Source organism: Poecilia reticulata, linkage group LG13 (genome assembly GCF_000633615.1).
Source record: "Poecilia reticulata strain Guanapo linkage group LG13, Guppy_female_1.0+MT, whole genome shotgun sequence".
NCBI classification, from domain to species: Eukaryota; Metazoa; Chordata; class Actinopteri; order Cyprinodontiformes; family Poeciliidae; genus Poecilia; species Poecilia reticulata.
Genome location: NC_024343.1, coordinates 32,309,521 through 32,326,207, shown reverse-complemented (window position 1 = coordinate 32,326,207; position 16,687 = coordinate 32,309,521). Strand labels below are relative to the sequence as shown.

The 16,687-nt window shown below is 44.1% G+C and overlaps 2 protein-coding genes across 7 annotated transcripts in view; one reads left to right on the top strand and one right to left on the bottom strand.

Annotated features, from left to right (window-relative positions):
• Positions 1 to 4,183, top strand: part of LOC103475217 (calpain-9) — a 19,134-nt gene extending 14,951 nt beyond the window's left edge. The window contains exons 16-20 of the mRNA XM_008426667.2: positions 124 to 192; positions 337 to 415; positions 1,258 to 1,374; positions 1,710 to 1,768; positions 3,938 to 4,183. Of these exons, the coding sequence (XP_008424889.1) occupies positions 124 to 192; positions 337 to 415; positions 1,258 to 1,374; positions 1,710 to 1,768; positions 3,938 to 3,964 (351 nt within the window). The 3' untranslated portion in view covers positions 3,965 to 4,183. The remainder of the gene's footprint in view (positions 1 to 123; positions 193 to 336; positions 416 to 1,257; positions 1,375 to 1,709; positions 1,769 to 3,937) is intronic.
• Positions 4,184 to 5,244: 1,061 nt separating this feature from the next.
• Positions 5,245 to 16,687, bottom strand: part of LOC103475218 (alpha-actinin-4) — a 65,863-nt gene continuing 54,420 nt past the window's right edge. For 2 of the 6 annotated variants that reach the window (XM_017308293.1, XM_008426671.2), the window contains exons 11-22: positions 16,094 to 16,198; positions 15,405 to 15,552; positions 14,238 to 14,388; positions 14,046 to 14,154; positions 12,972 to 13,112; positions 12,533 to 12,715; positions 11,191 to 11,325; positions 10,938 to 11,117; positions 10,017 to 10,163; positions 8,077 to 8,142; positions 6,911 to 7,069; positions 6,191 to 6,349 (exon numbers count right to left, since the gene is read on the bottom strand). In XM_017308293.1, the coding sequence (XP_017163782.1) occupies positions 6,191 to 6,349; positions 6,911 to 7,069; positions 8,077 to 8,142; positions 10,017 to 10,163; positions 10,938 to 11,117; positions 11,191 to 11,325; positions 12,533 to 12,715; positions 12,972 to 13,112; positions 14,046 to 14,154; positions 14,238 to 14,388; positions 15,405 to 15,552; positions 16,094 to 16,198 (1,683 nt within the window). Of the gene's footprint in view, positions 6,350 to 6,910; positions 7,070 to 8,076; positions 8,143 to 9,031; positions 9,113 to 10,016; positions 10,164 to 10,937; positions 11,118 to 11,190; positions 11,326 to 12,532; positions 12,716 to 12,971; positions 13,113 to 14,045; positions 14,155 to 14,237; positions 14,389 to 15,404; positions 15,553 to 16,093; positions 16,199 to 16,687 lie in introns of all 6 variants that reach the window. The other 4 variants (XM_008426668.2, XM_008426669.2, XM_017308292.1 and 1 more) reach the window with 3 other exon arrangements.

Sequence of the window (16,687 nt, the reverse complement as noted above, 5' to 3'; positions counted from 1 at the left end):
CAGTCGGGATGTTTCAGTTGAAAACTTTTAGGTTTTAGTTTCTACAGAGTGCTGACTCTGCGCTGCGTTCGAGGACAGTCGGGATGTTTCAGTTGCTTGCCTTGACCTGGCTGTTTTCTGCAGAGCCAAGGCAAAGCGAAGCTGAACTGGTCCGACTTCCAGCTGCTGTGGGACAAAATCAGGAAGTGGACGGTAACCATAGCAACACCGGCGTCTCTCACGGCGCCGTCTGTCCCGCGGCTGCAGACATTTTCATTCCTTCGCAGGAAAACATGAGATGTTCCGGTTTTTTACTCGCTCTCTGCCCCTTTTCTATGTTGTTGTTTTTGTTTTTAGGATATCTTCCTGGTCCATGACACGAATAAAACTCACCACCTGGAGTACAAAGAGGTCGAACCGGCCCTGAAGGCAGCAGGTAGGCGGAGCGCAGCAGCGGAAACCATTAAAGTTTCTCATTATAACGAGATAAAACTGGTTTTGTGTTATTAAATCTGTTTCCATGGAGGTTATCTGGTCAGTTTTCTATCTGATGATAAAATCTCTTGTAACGAAATTAGTTCAGTATATATAATTTTAACGAGATAAAAATCTCGTTAAAACGAATAAATTCCTCATTTAAGGAAAAGTAAAACTTATTAAAAAGGAGTAAAAAGCGACTCAAGGTGTTGCTGTTTCACTCTTACAACTTTTCTTATTCAACAGAAAACATTTTGATTTAAATGTAAATCTTATGAAGAGTTTTTTTTAACATTGTTAAAATGTCATGAATGCTAATGCTAGTTAGCATAGCCACTGATGACGGTGGATAAATGGTTTTTCTGTAACGGTAATTTGTTTCTCCAGCAGTAGCACATGTAGCAGCGAGTGCACGAGGATGATTGACAGCGCTGAGCCCCACCTCTTGGCTCTGATTGGTTGTTTTTGGTGCATTTCTTCAGACAGCAGCTCAGGGAGGAGATCGATGTTTTCACAGATTATCTGTCTCATGGTGACAGTTTAAACAAATACGTTAAAAATTTATTTTATAAAAACAAACTCCATGCTGCAGCTTTAAGTTTTTAATCTAAAGTTTCAGCTTCGTTGTGTTTTATGGTCTGGTTTTCCACATAATCTTCCTCATTGTGAATTTCTCTCTGGCATTTTGTTAAAAATGAGATGAATCGGCTCTGGAGTTTTAGTTCGGAGTAACGAAGACTCCTGTCGCCGCTACGTAAACCAGAAGCCGCTGGTTTTTGCTGACCGCTGCGTCTGCTGCAGGCATCATGGTGAATGATCTGGTGATGCAGCTGGTGGGACTGAGATACACGGAGAGCGACCTGACCATCAGCTACCCCGGCTTCCTGTTCCTGCTCATGAAGATGGAGAGCATGATCCGTAAGAGCGGCCAGGAAACTCAGACTGCTTCCTTCTTCTTCTGCTGACAAATTTCATGATGCAACCTGGAGCTAAAAGCAACACTGGGATGGAAAACTCCATTTCATTCCTTTAGAGCCTAGTGTCACTAATTCGCATCATACCTACATTTACTCAAATATGGATGCAATGATGAAATAATTTAACACCTGATCATCCATCTCTGTATAAATCCATCAGGATTTCTGATTCATTTCTGGTTTTATTTCTAAATTAATGTTTTTAATCATGATTCTTCCCAGAAAAGGAGAAAATTCAAACTTCATTATTGCTTTCTTCTTCTTCTTCTTCTTCAGACAAATTTCAAGTTCATGACGTAATGGGACTCGGAACCATAACAATCAGCTACACACAGGTAAGAACAGGAACTAATTAAAGCTTAAAATAACATAAAAGTTTTAACAATTTTAGTAAAAACTGACTGGAAATCATCAGAAATTCCCAGGAAGAGTTAAAGGGCCATTTCAAACCATCCGAAGTTCATAATTATACAGAGAAAATTATTGCAATAGAATGCAAAACCTTATATAAAATGTTTTATATTTATAAAGTGTTTCTAAGGTATTCATAGAAATCTTTTCTGCCCCAACAAATATTGACGCCCTGGGCTACTGCCTGCAGGGGCATGGATAAAAAATATAAAAATTAGAATAAGAGACTTTACTGTAAAGACAAATTTATAGCATGAGGAGAATAATGAGGAAGTTATTAAAAATGGCAACATTAAAAAAACGTACAACTAATTTAGAGGAAACGGGAACAAAATGTACAGAAATACACTGCAAAAACAACATTTTTGAAATAAGACTAAACTAAGTTATGACTGACTTTTCAGCAAAATATAGGAGCTTATTTTAAGACTGTAAATCCTTAATATAGATAACTTTACTAGTTCTATTGGCAGATAATTTCACTTACTGGAAAATTTATTTTATAAATTAAATTTACGAGTGTAACAAGGATTTTTCATCAATATTAAGGATTGGGCTCCTTGGGCTGCCACCTTATCGTGGTGGAGGGGTTTGAGTGTCCCAATGATCCTAGGAGCTATGCTGTCTGGGGCTTTATGCCCCTGGTAGGGTCACCCAAGGCAGACAGGTCCTAGGTGAGGAACCAGACAAAGTGCAGCCCGAAGACCCCTATGATGAATACGAACTTTGGCCCCACTCTGGAGCCAGGCCTGGAGGTGGGGCACGATGGCGAGCGCCTGGTGGCCGGGCTTTTACCCACGGAGCCCGGCCGGGCTCAGCCCGAAGAGGAGACGTGGGTCCCCCTTCCGATGGGCTCATCACCTGTCGGAGGGGCCAAAGGGGTCGGGTGCATTGTGCTATGGGCGGCAGCCAAGGGAGGGGACCCTGGCGGTCTGATCCTCGGCTGCAGAAGCTCTTGGGACGTGGAACGTCACCTCTCTGGTGGGGAAGGAGCCGGAGCTAGTGTGCGAGGCTGAGAGGTTCCGGCTAGAAATAGTCGGCCTCACCTCGACGCATGGTTCTGGTTCTGGAACCAGTCTCCTTGAGAGGGGCTGGACGTACTTCCACTCTGGAGCCGGAAAAGGGTAGAGTGCCTTCTCCGGGTCAGGGGGGTCGTCCTGCCTCAAGTGGAGGAGTTTAAGTATCTGGGGATCTTGTTCACGAATGAGGGAAGAAGGGAACGGGAGATCGACAGGCGGATTGGGGCAGCGTCTGCCGTGAAGCGGGCGCTGTACCGGTCCGTCGTGGTGAAGAGAGAGCTGAGCCAAAAAGTGAAGCTCTCGATTTACCGGTCGATCTACGTTCCCACCCTCATCTATGGTCATGAGCTTTGGGTCATGACCGAAAGAACGAGATCACGGGTACAAGCGGCCGAAATGGGTTTCCTCCTCCGCAGGGTGGCTGGGCTCTCCCTTAGAGATAGGGTGAGAAGCTCGGTCATCCGGGAGGGACTCAGAGTAGAGCCGCTGCTCCTCCACGTCGAGAGGAGCCAGTTGAGGCTCGGGCATCTGGTCAGGATGCCTCCTGGACGCCTCCCTGGTGAGGTGTTCCGGGCACGTCCCACCGGGAGGAGGCCTCGGGGAAGACCCAGGACACGCTGGAGGGATTACGTCTCTCGGCTGGCCTGGGAACGCCTTGGGATTCCCCCGGAGGAGCTGGAAGAAGTGGCTGGGGAGGGAAGTCTGGGCCTCCCTTCTGAAGCTGCTGCCCCCGCGACCCGACCCCGGATAAGCGGAAGAAAATGGATGGATGGATGGATATTAAGGATTTAACCTAAATCCTGTGTTTTGCTGAAAAAGTTACTTGAAAGTTTTCGTCTCAATTCAAGTGAACAGAGACGTTTAAAGTAGAAACTAAAATACTTGGTAAGATTTTGTGTATTTTCAGTGTAAATGAAAATGCTGCGACAGACACCATTTTATTTTACAGACTTTAAACTTAAATGTCTTGATTTTAAAGTCTGAAAACCTTCCAGCGTGTTTTATTTTGAGTGATCTGATCTGACTTCCTGTTTGACGAGTCTCAACCGTTTCCTGCTCTCTGATTGGTTCCAGTGGCTCCACATGACCCTGTACAACTGAGGCGGACCCGCTGCACCCGGATCCACTTCGTTTCGCTTCCTTTTCATTTTATTCTCCCACATGTGAAACTTTTATTCTCCGTGATCAGAATCTGCTCATTTAGATCTTTGGAAGAAATTTTAAATTTCATTTATTACCAATTTAATCCAATTTTAAGCATCGAATGTTGAGTCTGGTGAAAATATTTCAATAATTAATAAATTCAGCTTTTATTGATTATTTTATCGTCTGTTTATTCCTCTGAAATTTATTTTATAACTGGATTTAAACATGAAGGAAAGTTTTACAATTTAAAAATATTATAAATACAAAATATTTTATTTTCTCTAATTTCCATCTAAAAAAATACTCTATTCATCCTAAAGAGAAATATTTATTCAGGCTAATAGCAGTGAATAGGAAGTCTCCTGTAGCAGTCTGTATTGCAGCGTTCCAGATGAAGCCTCTGACTGAAGATGCTCTAGTTTGGTGAAGTTTTTATTTTTGTTGATGTTCATTTTATGATTAATCCTGATTTGCACCATCATCTCCAGAGGTTCCAGTCGTCCCAAAACATTTTTAAAATTAAAATCAAATATACCATGAACTGAAATAAAAAATAAAGCATGAAATATTTAAGTTTTTTTTATATATAGTACAAGTTTTCCTTGTTAAAATGGCATCCATTTTGCTCTTTTGAAAAAAAAACTTAAATCTTTTCTTAGAAATGGAAACGGGATCAAAATGAGTCTCAATTTGAAAACACTTCCTGTATTCAATTAAAATCAGATTTGGGTGCAACATGGTGGACTTTAGAGTGCAAGCAGATTCAGTCCTGGTTACCATGACGACGGAAGGAAACTGGAAAACCTGGATTAGTTAGATTTTAATTTAAGACTTGCAGTTTTGTCCCAATTTATTCTTGAATTGCGTCGGTGGGCCGTAAAAAATGTATCCAGTGACCGCAAATGGCCCCTAAACCCTACTTTGAGCACCATTTGTTTTAGACTGTTGGGTCTCCAGTCCAGACAAACAGAAGTATTTATATTCTTCTCCTCCAATGATAGAAAAACTCAGAGGTTTATTTATTTTTTTGGTTGTTTGATGAATTTACATGTTGATTCCAGCAGGTGGCAGCGTGCACATGATAAACCAACCAAAACAATGCGTTAATTAAAGGATTAAAAGTGTTAAAGGGTGATTTTTATCATAACATTTTCCCAACATGTTTTAAACAAACCTATAAAATAATTCCAGAGTTAAAACATTTAATCCCAGATTAAAGGAAGAGACGAGCCGAGGCGTTTTGTAAGGAAACCTTTTATGTGTGCTTTGTGAAAGTCATGTATCATTAGACAGAAGGCGTTGCAGTTTCCAGTACAGCAGATAAGGTTCGATATTAAAGAGTACAAAAAAAGGAAAAAAATAATAATAATCACCATTTCTGAGTTCATTTCAACCTAACGGGGAAAAAAGAGGGAGGAAAACTGATTTCCCCCCCGTTTGATCCGCCCCTCCGGCCGCCTCCCCCTCCTCCCTCGTTAGTGGCGGATGTTACTCCAATTACCCGAGCGAGAACTCGGTCAGAACATGATTGCATAGTTTCTGGTTTTTCTTAATTTGGTTGCGGTTTGACATGATGGGAGCGTTTAAATAAGTACACCCCTCCTCTGGGAAGGGAGGAGCGGGACGGAGGACGTCTGCTAGAAATCCAGGAAACTTCAGAGATAAATTTGAGTATTTGTTCGGATGGGCGAGCAGGAAGCCGGCCGAGCCACTGGGGAACCCCCCGACCCCGCCGCCTGGAAATAAACAACCGGCTCTGGGAGGAGAGGAAGAGCCCCCCCCCCCAGCATATATCTCTCTAGGATCTAATACACAGACCTTGCCAGCTGCTGTAGGAGACCCTGACCTTTGACCCCCCGACCCCTCCCACCTGGCAAGAAGAAACAAATTATAATAAAATAAACAAAATTAGCATAAGTATCAGATTAGCTTGTGTGATTCCCCCCCAGTCCAGAATGCTGCCCCCCCCGCCCCAGTTTGACCCACAAAACAAAACAAAAACCAAACGGGGTGAACTCAGGAAGTGCTGCCCTTGGATGTGCCCGTTCTAAACCTTCAGGACCTCCGGTTGAATCAACAAGCCGCGTGTCGGACAAATATTCTGGGAATCAAACGGGCACATCCGGGGGCAGCTCTCAGAACCCCTGGACCCCCCGGGCCGCGCCGCCTCCTCCTCCTCCTCTACAGGTCGCTCTCTCCGTACAGCGCCGTGGAGAACGACATGTAGTCCAGGGCGCCGGGGACGCCGTCGGGCCCCGCGTACGGCGCCATGCGGGCGATGCAGTACTCGGCCTGGTCCGGCGGCAGCTCCCTCCGCAGCTCGTCTGCCGTGATGAAGTTCTGATGGGAGAAAGACGAGAGCAGAGAGACTGAAGCGACTCACGATGAACGGAGAGAAACAGCTGGAAATATCTACAGAACGACGGAGGGAGAGAGAGAGAGAGAGAGAGAGAGAGAGAGGGACGACCCGCCGGAGCGTTTGAAAGAAAATCACCTGCAGCAGCGACGAACAAACACGCTCTGACGCATAAAACCTTCCTGTAGAGTGAATCTGTACATTTTGTGAAAAAAAAATCTAATTTGAAAAACTTGAGTTACTAGAAGGTTAGTTGATTAAATCCATCATTGGATTCCAAAGGAAGTTAAAAACAAAAATTACAATAAAAAAAGATTTAAAAAGCTGAATGAGTTGAAGGTAGCCGGATCGGACCCGTCTAAACTCTGGAGTCTCAAAAAGAGCAACGTTCAGCTTAATACTTCATGTATTTTAAAATACCAAAAGTGAGGCTTTAGTGTCCTGAATGAGCTGCCAAACATTTATATAATTATAAAATAAGGCAGGAAAAGGAAGTGACAACAGGTTCGTTTGGCGCCGGCGGTCCGGACCCGTCCTCCACTCACCTTGTCTCCAGCCAGGATCTTGAAGGAAGCGATGACCTGGTCGGCCGTGTCCGTGTCGGTCGTTTCCCTGGACATGAAGTCGATGAAGGCCTGGAAGGTCACGAAGCCGGAGCCGTTGGGATCTACGATGCCCATGATGCGGTTGAACTCCCCGTCGCCCTGGCAACCAAGAGAGCAGCACAGGTTAACCGGGGCGAGGCGGCGGCTCGGGTCGGACACAGAGGTTACTGACGGGAGGAAAACATCCAGAGAACTGGGTGTTTCACTTCCCAGCATGCATGAGGACGGCGCGGTCTGATCGAAGGTTAACGTAGGACGGAGACAGAAGACAAACGTCTGGGGTGATTCATGCAGAGACGACTGGACAAATGGACGAGGAGAGAAAACGAAGACGTGACGTTTACAGAAGTTCAGGCGTCTGCAGGTGAAGAGGAGGAAACTCTGAACTTGGTCCTGATGGATTCAATCGGTTCTGACCCGGAGTGCTATAAAAAACACGATCCGGCTGCAAATAACGATCATTTAAGCAACCGATTAATCGACTACTCTGACGATTAATCGGTTACTCTGACGATTAATCGATTACTCTGACGATTAATCAGTTATAAAGTTGTCACATTCTGCAGATTTTTCACTTTAACACGAAATCAGAAATTCACTAAAAGATGCAAATAAAACTATTAATTCCTTTTAAATAAGGAAAACTTTTCACTGCCTAAAATGCAACAACATTCCTTTAGTGAACTCTAAAAAACTAAATGTGAAAAGCTCAATTCTTTCTGCTTGGCTTCATACAGCATAGGGCTGATTTGGTGAACTGATCAATAATTGATAGCATAAGGTGATCAACAGGATCCTTTTTCTTTTTTTTATTTTACAAAATTTGGAGCCAAACCTGCCACTTTCTGGGAGAAACAGACAAAAATGTTTCTTTTTAATCTTAAATGCAAAATGTATTTATTTTTTATACAGTTTGGGCCTGATTCCTGCTCTGAGTAAAAAGTACAGCCTTTTTTTTAAAAAAAAATTGCGTTCTCCAGTTAACGATTAATCGATGACTAAATTAGTTGATGATTAATCGTTTTAAGAAGTTCAGTCTCTGCTTCGTCCCGGTGAGTTTTCACCCTGCAGACGCCCTGAGGAACACCAGGCTGCAGCAGCAGTACCAGACTGTTTCCTGTAGAAATGAGCAGAGCCCGGAAATCATCCGACACCATCTGACCCGATCGCTTCTGCAGCCGCCGCAGCACAGCAAAGGTCGAAGGTCATGGAGACGAGGAAAGGACGGACAGAGATATAGAGAGGTGGAAGATGTGAAGATAAAAACCACAGACAGTTAACAGCTGCAGTAAAAAAGACAGAGAGAGACAGACAGGCGGCTCAGAGCTACAGAGACCCCTGGTGGACAGACAGGAACATCACAGCTGCCCGATCGCCACGACAACGACCAAAGACACCCGGACCAGCCGGGGCCGACGCGGCTGATCGCTGACCCGACTTCACCTCCAACTTAAATCTACAAACTGACTGTTTAAAATAAATAACTGAGGAAAAATGTGTCTTAAAATAATTTCTCCTCTTATGGTCTCTAATATACGGAAGCCTTTTACTGCCAGAGATGGGAAAGAAATTCAGGAGCAACATGTTGGTACGAGAAACTTTCCAGTTTCAACAAAATAAAAAAAACTGATTTCTCTCAATAAAACCGAAATATCTTCTCTTAAATAAGAAAAGCTGTAAAAATAAAACCTCTTGAGTTGTTTAGACGTCAGAGGAGAAAACAGAATGTCAGGAGCGTAAAGTTTCTGACTATAAAACTCGTCTTCTATTAACATCGTCAGACTAATTTTGGAAAGACTCACATTTTAAGAAACTCTCCTTTAAACAACTTTCTCGTCATGAAGAGTTTCGGCTCCTGAATTTATTTCCAAGCTCCAGCAGTTAAACGTTTCTGCACTAAAGGGATTAAAATCCGTCTTTATTCTGCATTTATTACAGTTTTTAAAGAAACAGCAAAGTAAAAGCTCAGCCCTGACAGCTGATTTCAGGGCTGGAGGCGTGTCAGCGATGGCCGCCGGCTCCGGACACCCGGGCCCCGGCTCCCGACACCCGGGCCCCTACCTGCTTGTCGTTCTCCACATCGTAGCCCAGACTGATCAGACAGGCCTTGAACTCCTCCGCCTTCAGGCCTCCACTGTGATCCTGCGGTCGGCCAGACAGCCGTCAGAGCGACGCATCATGAGGATGAAGGGAGAGGAAGGGATGGACGGATGATGGGATGGATGGATGATGTGATGGATGGACGGACAGACGGACATTGAAGGATGTTTAGACGAAGTCAAAAACACAGCAGACACGATGAGTCTGATGACAGAGTGACTGAAACACGGCGGAGGGATGAACGCTGTGACCTTCTCATCCTTATGATGCTTCCAGTTTAACAAAACCACAGAGAGGGACACCATGACTCGACTGGCCTAGTTAAAGCAACTGAAAACAAACACTCTGCTGTCAAAGTACGATTGAAAAATGGTGAAAAATACGAGTCATTCTAGAAAAATCTAAAGGAATATTATTCCCTGTTCTTATTAAAACTGCTGTTAATTCGAAAGAAGCCGGCCCACAGCCTCATGGAGCCGCCACTGTGCTTCATCAGCAGGTCTGAGGGGCTTGAATTTGATTTAATGTGAGTTACAACAACATTTATTGGGACCAATAAAGTATTTTTCAAACTAAAATATTCATCCTTGGTTTCAGTCGATCCCAATTCCGATTTATCGCAGAAATCCGATTTTATTTTCTGTGGTCATCTAATGAAATCCGACAGAATCAGACTTCTGTGTAAATCAGACGGTTTGCAACTCTAAAGCAAACAGCAGAAGAAGAACGACGGCGTCCCACAGCGGCGCTCCGTTTATGGGAATCAAAATGGCCGCCGCCGCCGTCAGAGGGCGGAGTTTAAAGCAGCTAAAAACAACCCGGCTGCTCGCCGCCGTCTGATCAACATCTCAAGAGAAAAACACCAGTAAATGTTTCAATCTGTAAAATCTAAAGCTTCCTGTTGCGGCTCAAGAGGAGAAGGGCGGAGTGGCCAGTGACCCCTGACCTTGTCGAAGTGGTTGAAGGAGGCGCGGTACTCGAACAGCTGCTCCTGGCTGATGCCCTTGGCGTCGCGCGTCAGGATCTGGTTCTCCACCTCGTTGATGGTTCTGGCGATGGTGGTGAGCAGCTGCTCCCAGCCGACACGGAGGTGCTGCAGCAGGAGACACACCGTTATCCAAACCATTCGCCGCATTTCCTCATCTGTGCCGAGTCGCATCAAAGAAGCATAAGACTCCATTTCAAAGTGCTGGAGTTCTTCTTTGAATGGACATATTAGGTATGTTTGTGTCTATACACACACAGGTCTGGCCTCCGACAATGATCAGTTTCTCTGATTTTACTCTTCAGAGGTTTAAGGTTGGGTGAAATAAACATTATTTTATTCTACAAACTGACAGCATGTCTCTGAAATTCCAAGCAAAAATTTAGTATTTAATCAGAAAATGACAGAAAAAGATGCGGAACTTTAAGACCTCAAATAATGCAAAGAAAACAAGTTAATATCGATTTAGAAACAATTAAACTCTGGAAGAGTTCAGGCGTCAGCATGTGGTGGAACAACCTGGAGGTTTTCAATGGGGTCAGAGCAGCTTCCTCTTTTTTCACATTATTTATCGACTAAAAATATCAAAAATACTTTATATCTTTATTTAAAAGACACTTGTATAAAATACAATGACTTAAATTATAATACTGCATCAAATCTGCGTCAACTGCAGGTATTTGAAACGTCCAGCAGGGGTCAGTGTTCAGGTCATTAACGCTTCATCATCCATGTCCTACAGAAAACAAACCGACTATTTGCTTGGTTTTATTTCATCTTTTGGTATTTTTGTCTTGATTCTGATAAAACGTGTCGGATGAACCTTGTTGCAGTTAATCTGATGCCAACCGAAAGCTTGTTTTCCGCTCAGTGGTATTTTACCTCCATGGTGTAGGACGTGTACTGGTTGTCAAAGATCAGCGCCTCCTGGATGTGCTGGTGGTGTCCCTCCAGCTTGTTGATCTCCGGCATGTAGGACATGATGGTCTTCTGGTAATCCTTCAGGTTGGTCAGCTGGTCCTCCAGGGTGCCGTTCATCTCGATGGATATCCTGCCGATTTCCTGTCGGCGCAAACGGAGCGGTTACGATCCGAACCGGCCGCCGGGAACATTCGCCAGCTCAGTGGTCCGTTACCTCCATCTTGGCCTGGATGTAGGCGCCGACTGAGTTGGCCTGGGCGGCGAACGTGGCTCTCAGCGTGTCGTTGGAGTTCTGTTTGTTCAGCTCGTCCTGCAGGGCGGTGTCGCGCTGCGGCACCATGGCCATGGCCTGCAGGACGCACAACGGGAGGCACGAAACGCGTTACTCTACGATCTGAACCAACGACGAGGTCCAAGGGTTTCACATTTCACAGGTCAGGAAAAAGTTTACATTTAAAACAATGTATATGAAGTAGGAAGTAGGTTAGCTGTGCTAGCTTGATTATGAAAACCTTAGCATGTAGATGTGCTGCAGAATTCAGTGCAAACAACCTGAAAACAACCTATGGATACGAGTGAATGCAGAGTAATGGCGCCTGCAGCGTCGCTAGCTGTAGCGGCTAACAGGCGACATCCAGTAATCCTCTGACAAACATCCACAGAGCAAAAAGAAAAATCCAACACCATCTTTATTATCCCTCTAAGGCAGTGGTTCTTAACCTTTTTTGAGGTACCGAACCCCCCAGTTTCATATGCGCATTCACCGAACCCTTCTTATTCCTCCTCCCCCCCGACACGCAACATACTTTGTGGTATTCTGATTTAGTAATGTAATTATATTAGCTGTGTTACCACCACTAGAGGCAGTACCAACCCCGAAAAGATGCGACTAAGGAGCAGATTTAGAAGTTCACTGAAAGCTACAGAATGTGGTAAAAACTGAGTTTTGCTGAAGTAACTAAAGACAAGTTCAAATCCATGCCGAGAGTGGAGCTCCTTCAATCAGGGCTCCTCCACAGCTCTGATTGGCTCAGCAATGTAACGTGATCCTCTGATTGGCTCAGCAATGTAACGTGATCCTCTGATTGGCTCAGCAATGTAACGTGATCCTCTGATTGGCTAAGGAATGTAACGTGATCCTCTGATTGGCTAAGGAATGTAACGTGATCCTCTGATTGGCTAAGCAATGTAACGTCATCCTCTGATTGGCTAAGCAATGTAACGTCATCCTCTGCAGCAAGTGATGGCAAAGCGGGGCGTCATCACGACTTTACACAGGTGAGTCTTTATCTCCGCGGCAGAGGCTCCGCCGAACCCCTGAGACCGACTCACCGAACCCCTGGGGTTCGATAGAACCCAGGTTAAGATCCACTGATCTAAGGAAACTTCTCCTCACTTGTAATTAGTTTTAAAGTGATGAAATAAACTGGAAATAAAACCCAAAAAAGATGCGAGGGATGATCCAGAGAGATAAGAATCTAAACAACATGATAAAACCTGAGGAAGATCAAATCTGTGACAGCAGCAAACGGACGGACGGCGTGAGGCCGGCCCACCTTCTCCCACTTGCTGTCGATGCTCTGGGGCGTGATGGTGGTGTAGGGGTTGGCGCCGCTCAGCTTGATGCCGTTGCTCTGGGCGATCCTCTGCACCTCGGCCTGGATGGCCTGGATGGCCTCGCGCTCCTTGTTGGCCTCCGGCAGCGTGGACTTGAACTGCTCATGGGCCGAGATCAGACCCTGGCAGGACAAACCAGAACCACATGTAGCTCCTCGTCGCTCAGTCATGTCTGCATGTCGGTTATGTCTAATGTAACATTTGATGCTTCTCTTTCCACCGTGTTTCAAATACAAATGTGTGTAAAAGTCTTTGTTTCAAATGACGTCATTTTTGCCACTTTCTTTTATTAGATTAATAGAAAGAAAACGATAAAATACTAAATGGGAACTCTGGGTTAGCCGTTAGCCTGTTAGCCGTTAGCCTGTTAGCAGCTACCTGGATCTCCTCGATGTTGTGAACGATGAACATGTCCTGCAGGTCCTCCATGGCGCCCTCCATCCAGTTGTTGAACGGCGCCGCCCTCTTGGCGTACTCCAGGTAGAGCTCATCTATCGACTCCAGCTGCTTCTCCGTTCTCTGGAGGCCAAAATACAAGATGGCGGTCAGAACGGATCAGTGACGACAAAACTTAAAGCTTCTTGGACCATTTATCAGGAATCAGAGCCATCACAGCTGCTGCTGTAAGGTAAAGATGAAGAACGTGGATGTAGTCTACAACAGTCCCACAGCATGATGCGACCTCTACCGTGGCTGGTACAATGTTGGGTTGAAAAGCTTTGCTGCAGTCGTGCTCATTAATAATGGATGAAAACTTTAAATGCATGAATTAGAAAACAAAAAATCTTCAGGGCTAAAATGATCAATCAGATTAATCACAGATTAAATTGATTAATCAACTAAAATGGTTTGAAAAAAGACATTTTGTTAGATGAGCGTACTTAGAGCAATAATAAAGTTAAAACTGTACAAACATATTTACATTTAAGAGAGAAAACCCCATCTTAAATGTTTTTCTGTGAATATTTTCTATCCAGAACCCATCAGGTCACAGTTTTAGCTTCACCTGGTTCAAAGTTTTAAAAATCCCACATTAAGCATCTTCTAATCTCCAATTATTAATCAGTTAATGCAAAAAAAATAAAATAATCACCCAATCAGCCCTGAACGGTTACGTCCAGCTGAACGGTTTGGTCGTTTCACCTGCCAGGATTATTTTAGCCTTTGCTGAATCTGATCAAGCATTCACCCAATTAATTATCGTTTTTTTAAAAATTAATTAATTTGTTCATTTAAAGCATTTATAATATTATACCAAAAAAATTAAGTGGTTAAATAAAAAATTGGCAGAATGTGCCAATTAATAAAATCCGATTATTGATCATCAAAATAATTGCTCCTTGCAGGTCAAAGCTAAAGGCTAAAGGTTCCTGACCAGAGCTGTTTGCAGACAGGAAGCACTTTTCCCATCATGCAACGCTGCAAACCTCGCAGCTGGTTTGAGTGTTTTACCTCCAGTGACTCTTTGCGGCTGTGGGTGAGCGATCCCAGGATGTCCCACTGTTCGCAGATCTTCTGGCAGCGAGTGTTGACGCTGGCGGCGTCGTAATAGTCCAGTTCACTGTTGGACGCATTGAGGCAGTGAGTTACAGCGCCCCCCAGAGGTTAGCCTGGCGTGTGTCGAAGCTCTCCTCTTTTCCTTACTTGAGCTCCTGAGCGATGGCGGCGATCTGCTCCACTCGGTCCTGGTGGGCCGCCAGGTCGCTCTCGAAGGCCTCGTGTTTCCGTAGCAACGCTTTCACCTCCGACAGAGTGGAGGTCTCGTAGTCCTTCTGGGTCAACATGGCCTCCTTACCTGCAGACGGATTTAAGAGTCATTCATTCACCTAACGACAGATTCAAACCTGACGATCTCGCTTCGACAGCAACACCAAGGCTGAAACGATTAATCACCATTAATTTGATTCATCGTGATTAATCGAAGTAACGGCGATTAATCGAAGTAATGGCGATTAATCGATTATTAAAATAATAGTAAGTGACTAAACATTAACTGGAGTATTCAGACTTTAACATGTACATTTACTGAAACGACGCCACACTCTGCATTTCCTGCTGCAGCTTATTCTGTTCCTCCTTTTAAACTGAAAACTAGTTTAATTTAAACTGAACAAAAATACATACATTATGTATTTAAGGTGAAAAACCACTTAAAATTATTCTATACAGTAGAAATACATTAAAATATGCAAACAATTCCTTTATAAGGAATTGTTTTCTTATAAACAATTCCTTTATAAGAAAATGAACATATAACCTAAAATGCAATAGCCGCACATCTTTAGAGAACATTTATACATTTTGCACATAAGAGAAAAATCTTTGTAAATATGTTTTATTTTATGTTACATTTTAGCTTCAATCTTTAGCTTAACCTGGTTCAAATTCAGTAAAAAAATCTATTTAGTCCCTTTTTATCAAATTATTCATCAGTTAATTAAAAACTTTACTGTAATTAATGAGATTTTCACTTAGAAAAACATTGGAAGTTTTTTCCAGCTGCAGATTCACGTGTTGCCAAAAATGATCAAGAAATGCTGATGCTGCATTTATGGTAATAAAATATTTACTCATTAAAAAAGAATTAGTTTATCTTCTTCTTAATGTATTTATAGGATTGCATAAAAAGATTTAAGTGGTTACATGAAAAATCTGCATAATGCGACTTTTTCCCCCCAATTAATTGTCAAAATAACGGTTCAACGTTCTAAGTAGAAAGAATAATGAGTTATTAAAATAACCGATAGTTGCAGTCCTAAGCCACACATTTAAACGAAGCAGAAACCTAAAACCTCGCCGCCGCCGTCGTACCGTCAGTCCAGGATTCGTGGATGGCGGCTTTCTGGTGGAACTTCTCAGCCAGATGCTCCAGTCTCTCCAGACGCCGGATCTCGCTCAGGATCCACTCCTCGTATCCCTTCTCCGCTCCCTCCAGGGTGTGCCACGCCGTGTTTATGTCCTGCAACACAAGCAGCACAGCCACCAACAGGTTAGCAGCGGAATCTGGGCCAAAGCTTTGGTTTAAATTAGAGCTTCTGCATTAATTTGGAATAAGAATTATTCCAGAATGATTTTGGAAATCAGAGGAAACTCCTCCCACAGTTTTGAAAAACTCTGCTGCGTTGTTGGGCTAACATGTGAACCATCTGACTGGCTGATGGAGCAGCTTAACAGAAACTTTAAAGCAGCAGCATGTGCTCCTGCATAGCTGAATAAATATTTACTTCAGAAGCCAACTATCCCTTTAAGCTAGCATTAGCATTTTAGCCAAGACTAACATCTGAAAACTTTCTCATGTTTCCACTCTCCCTCTGATTTTCCTGTGTTCATAGTGAGTAAAGACCACAAAATGTTCAACAATAACACAATTCTAGCTCATGTCGACTTCAATTTATTTCAAGTTGCTGGTAATGAAGGACGTTAGCAAACGCTGCCTATGGGTTAGCATACAGTTTGACTCTTGACCAGAATGAGGTAATTTAACATGAAGGTTTACGTACGGACACCATGCGTCCTTCTGACGGCATGAAGGCAGGTCTGTTGCTCAGTCTCAGTTTCGTCTGCAGAGTGTTGAAGCTGATCTCCAGCTGACACTTTTCCTGGACCTGAAACGGGAACAGAAGGTTCAGTAGAAGTCGGATCGTTGAGTAGAGGTCGGATCGTTGAGTAGAGGTCGGATCGTTCAGGGTTACTCAGAAAATATTCCACACGCAGTAGAGATCAGATCTCTATAGGAGAGGTCAGATCAGATCGTTCGGTAGACATCAGTAGAGGTCAGATCGTTCAGTAGGGATCGGGTCGTTCAGTAGGGATCGGATCGGGATCAGATCGGTCAGTAGGGATCGGATCGGGATCAGATCGGTCAGTAGGGATCGGATCGGGATCCGATCGGTCAGTAGGGATCGGATCGGGATCGGATCGGTCAGTAGGGATCGGATCGGGATCGGATCGGTCAGTAGGGATCGGATCGTTCAGTAGGGATCGGGTCGGTCAGTAGGGATCGGGTCGTTCAGTAGGGATCGGGTCGTTCAGTAGGGATCGGATCGGTCAGTAGGGATCGGGTCGTTCAGTAGGGATCGGATCGGTCAGTAGGG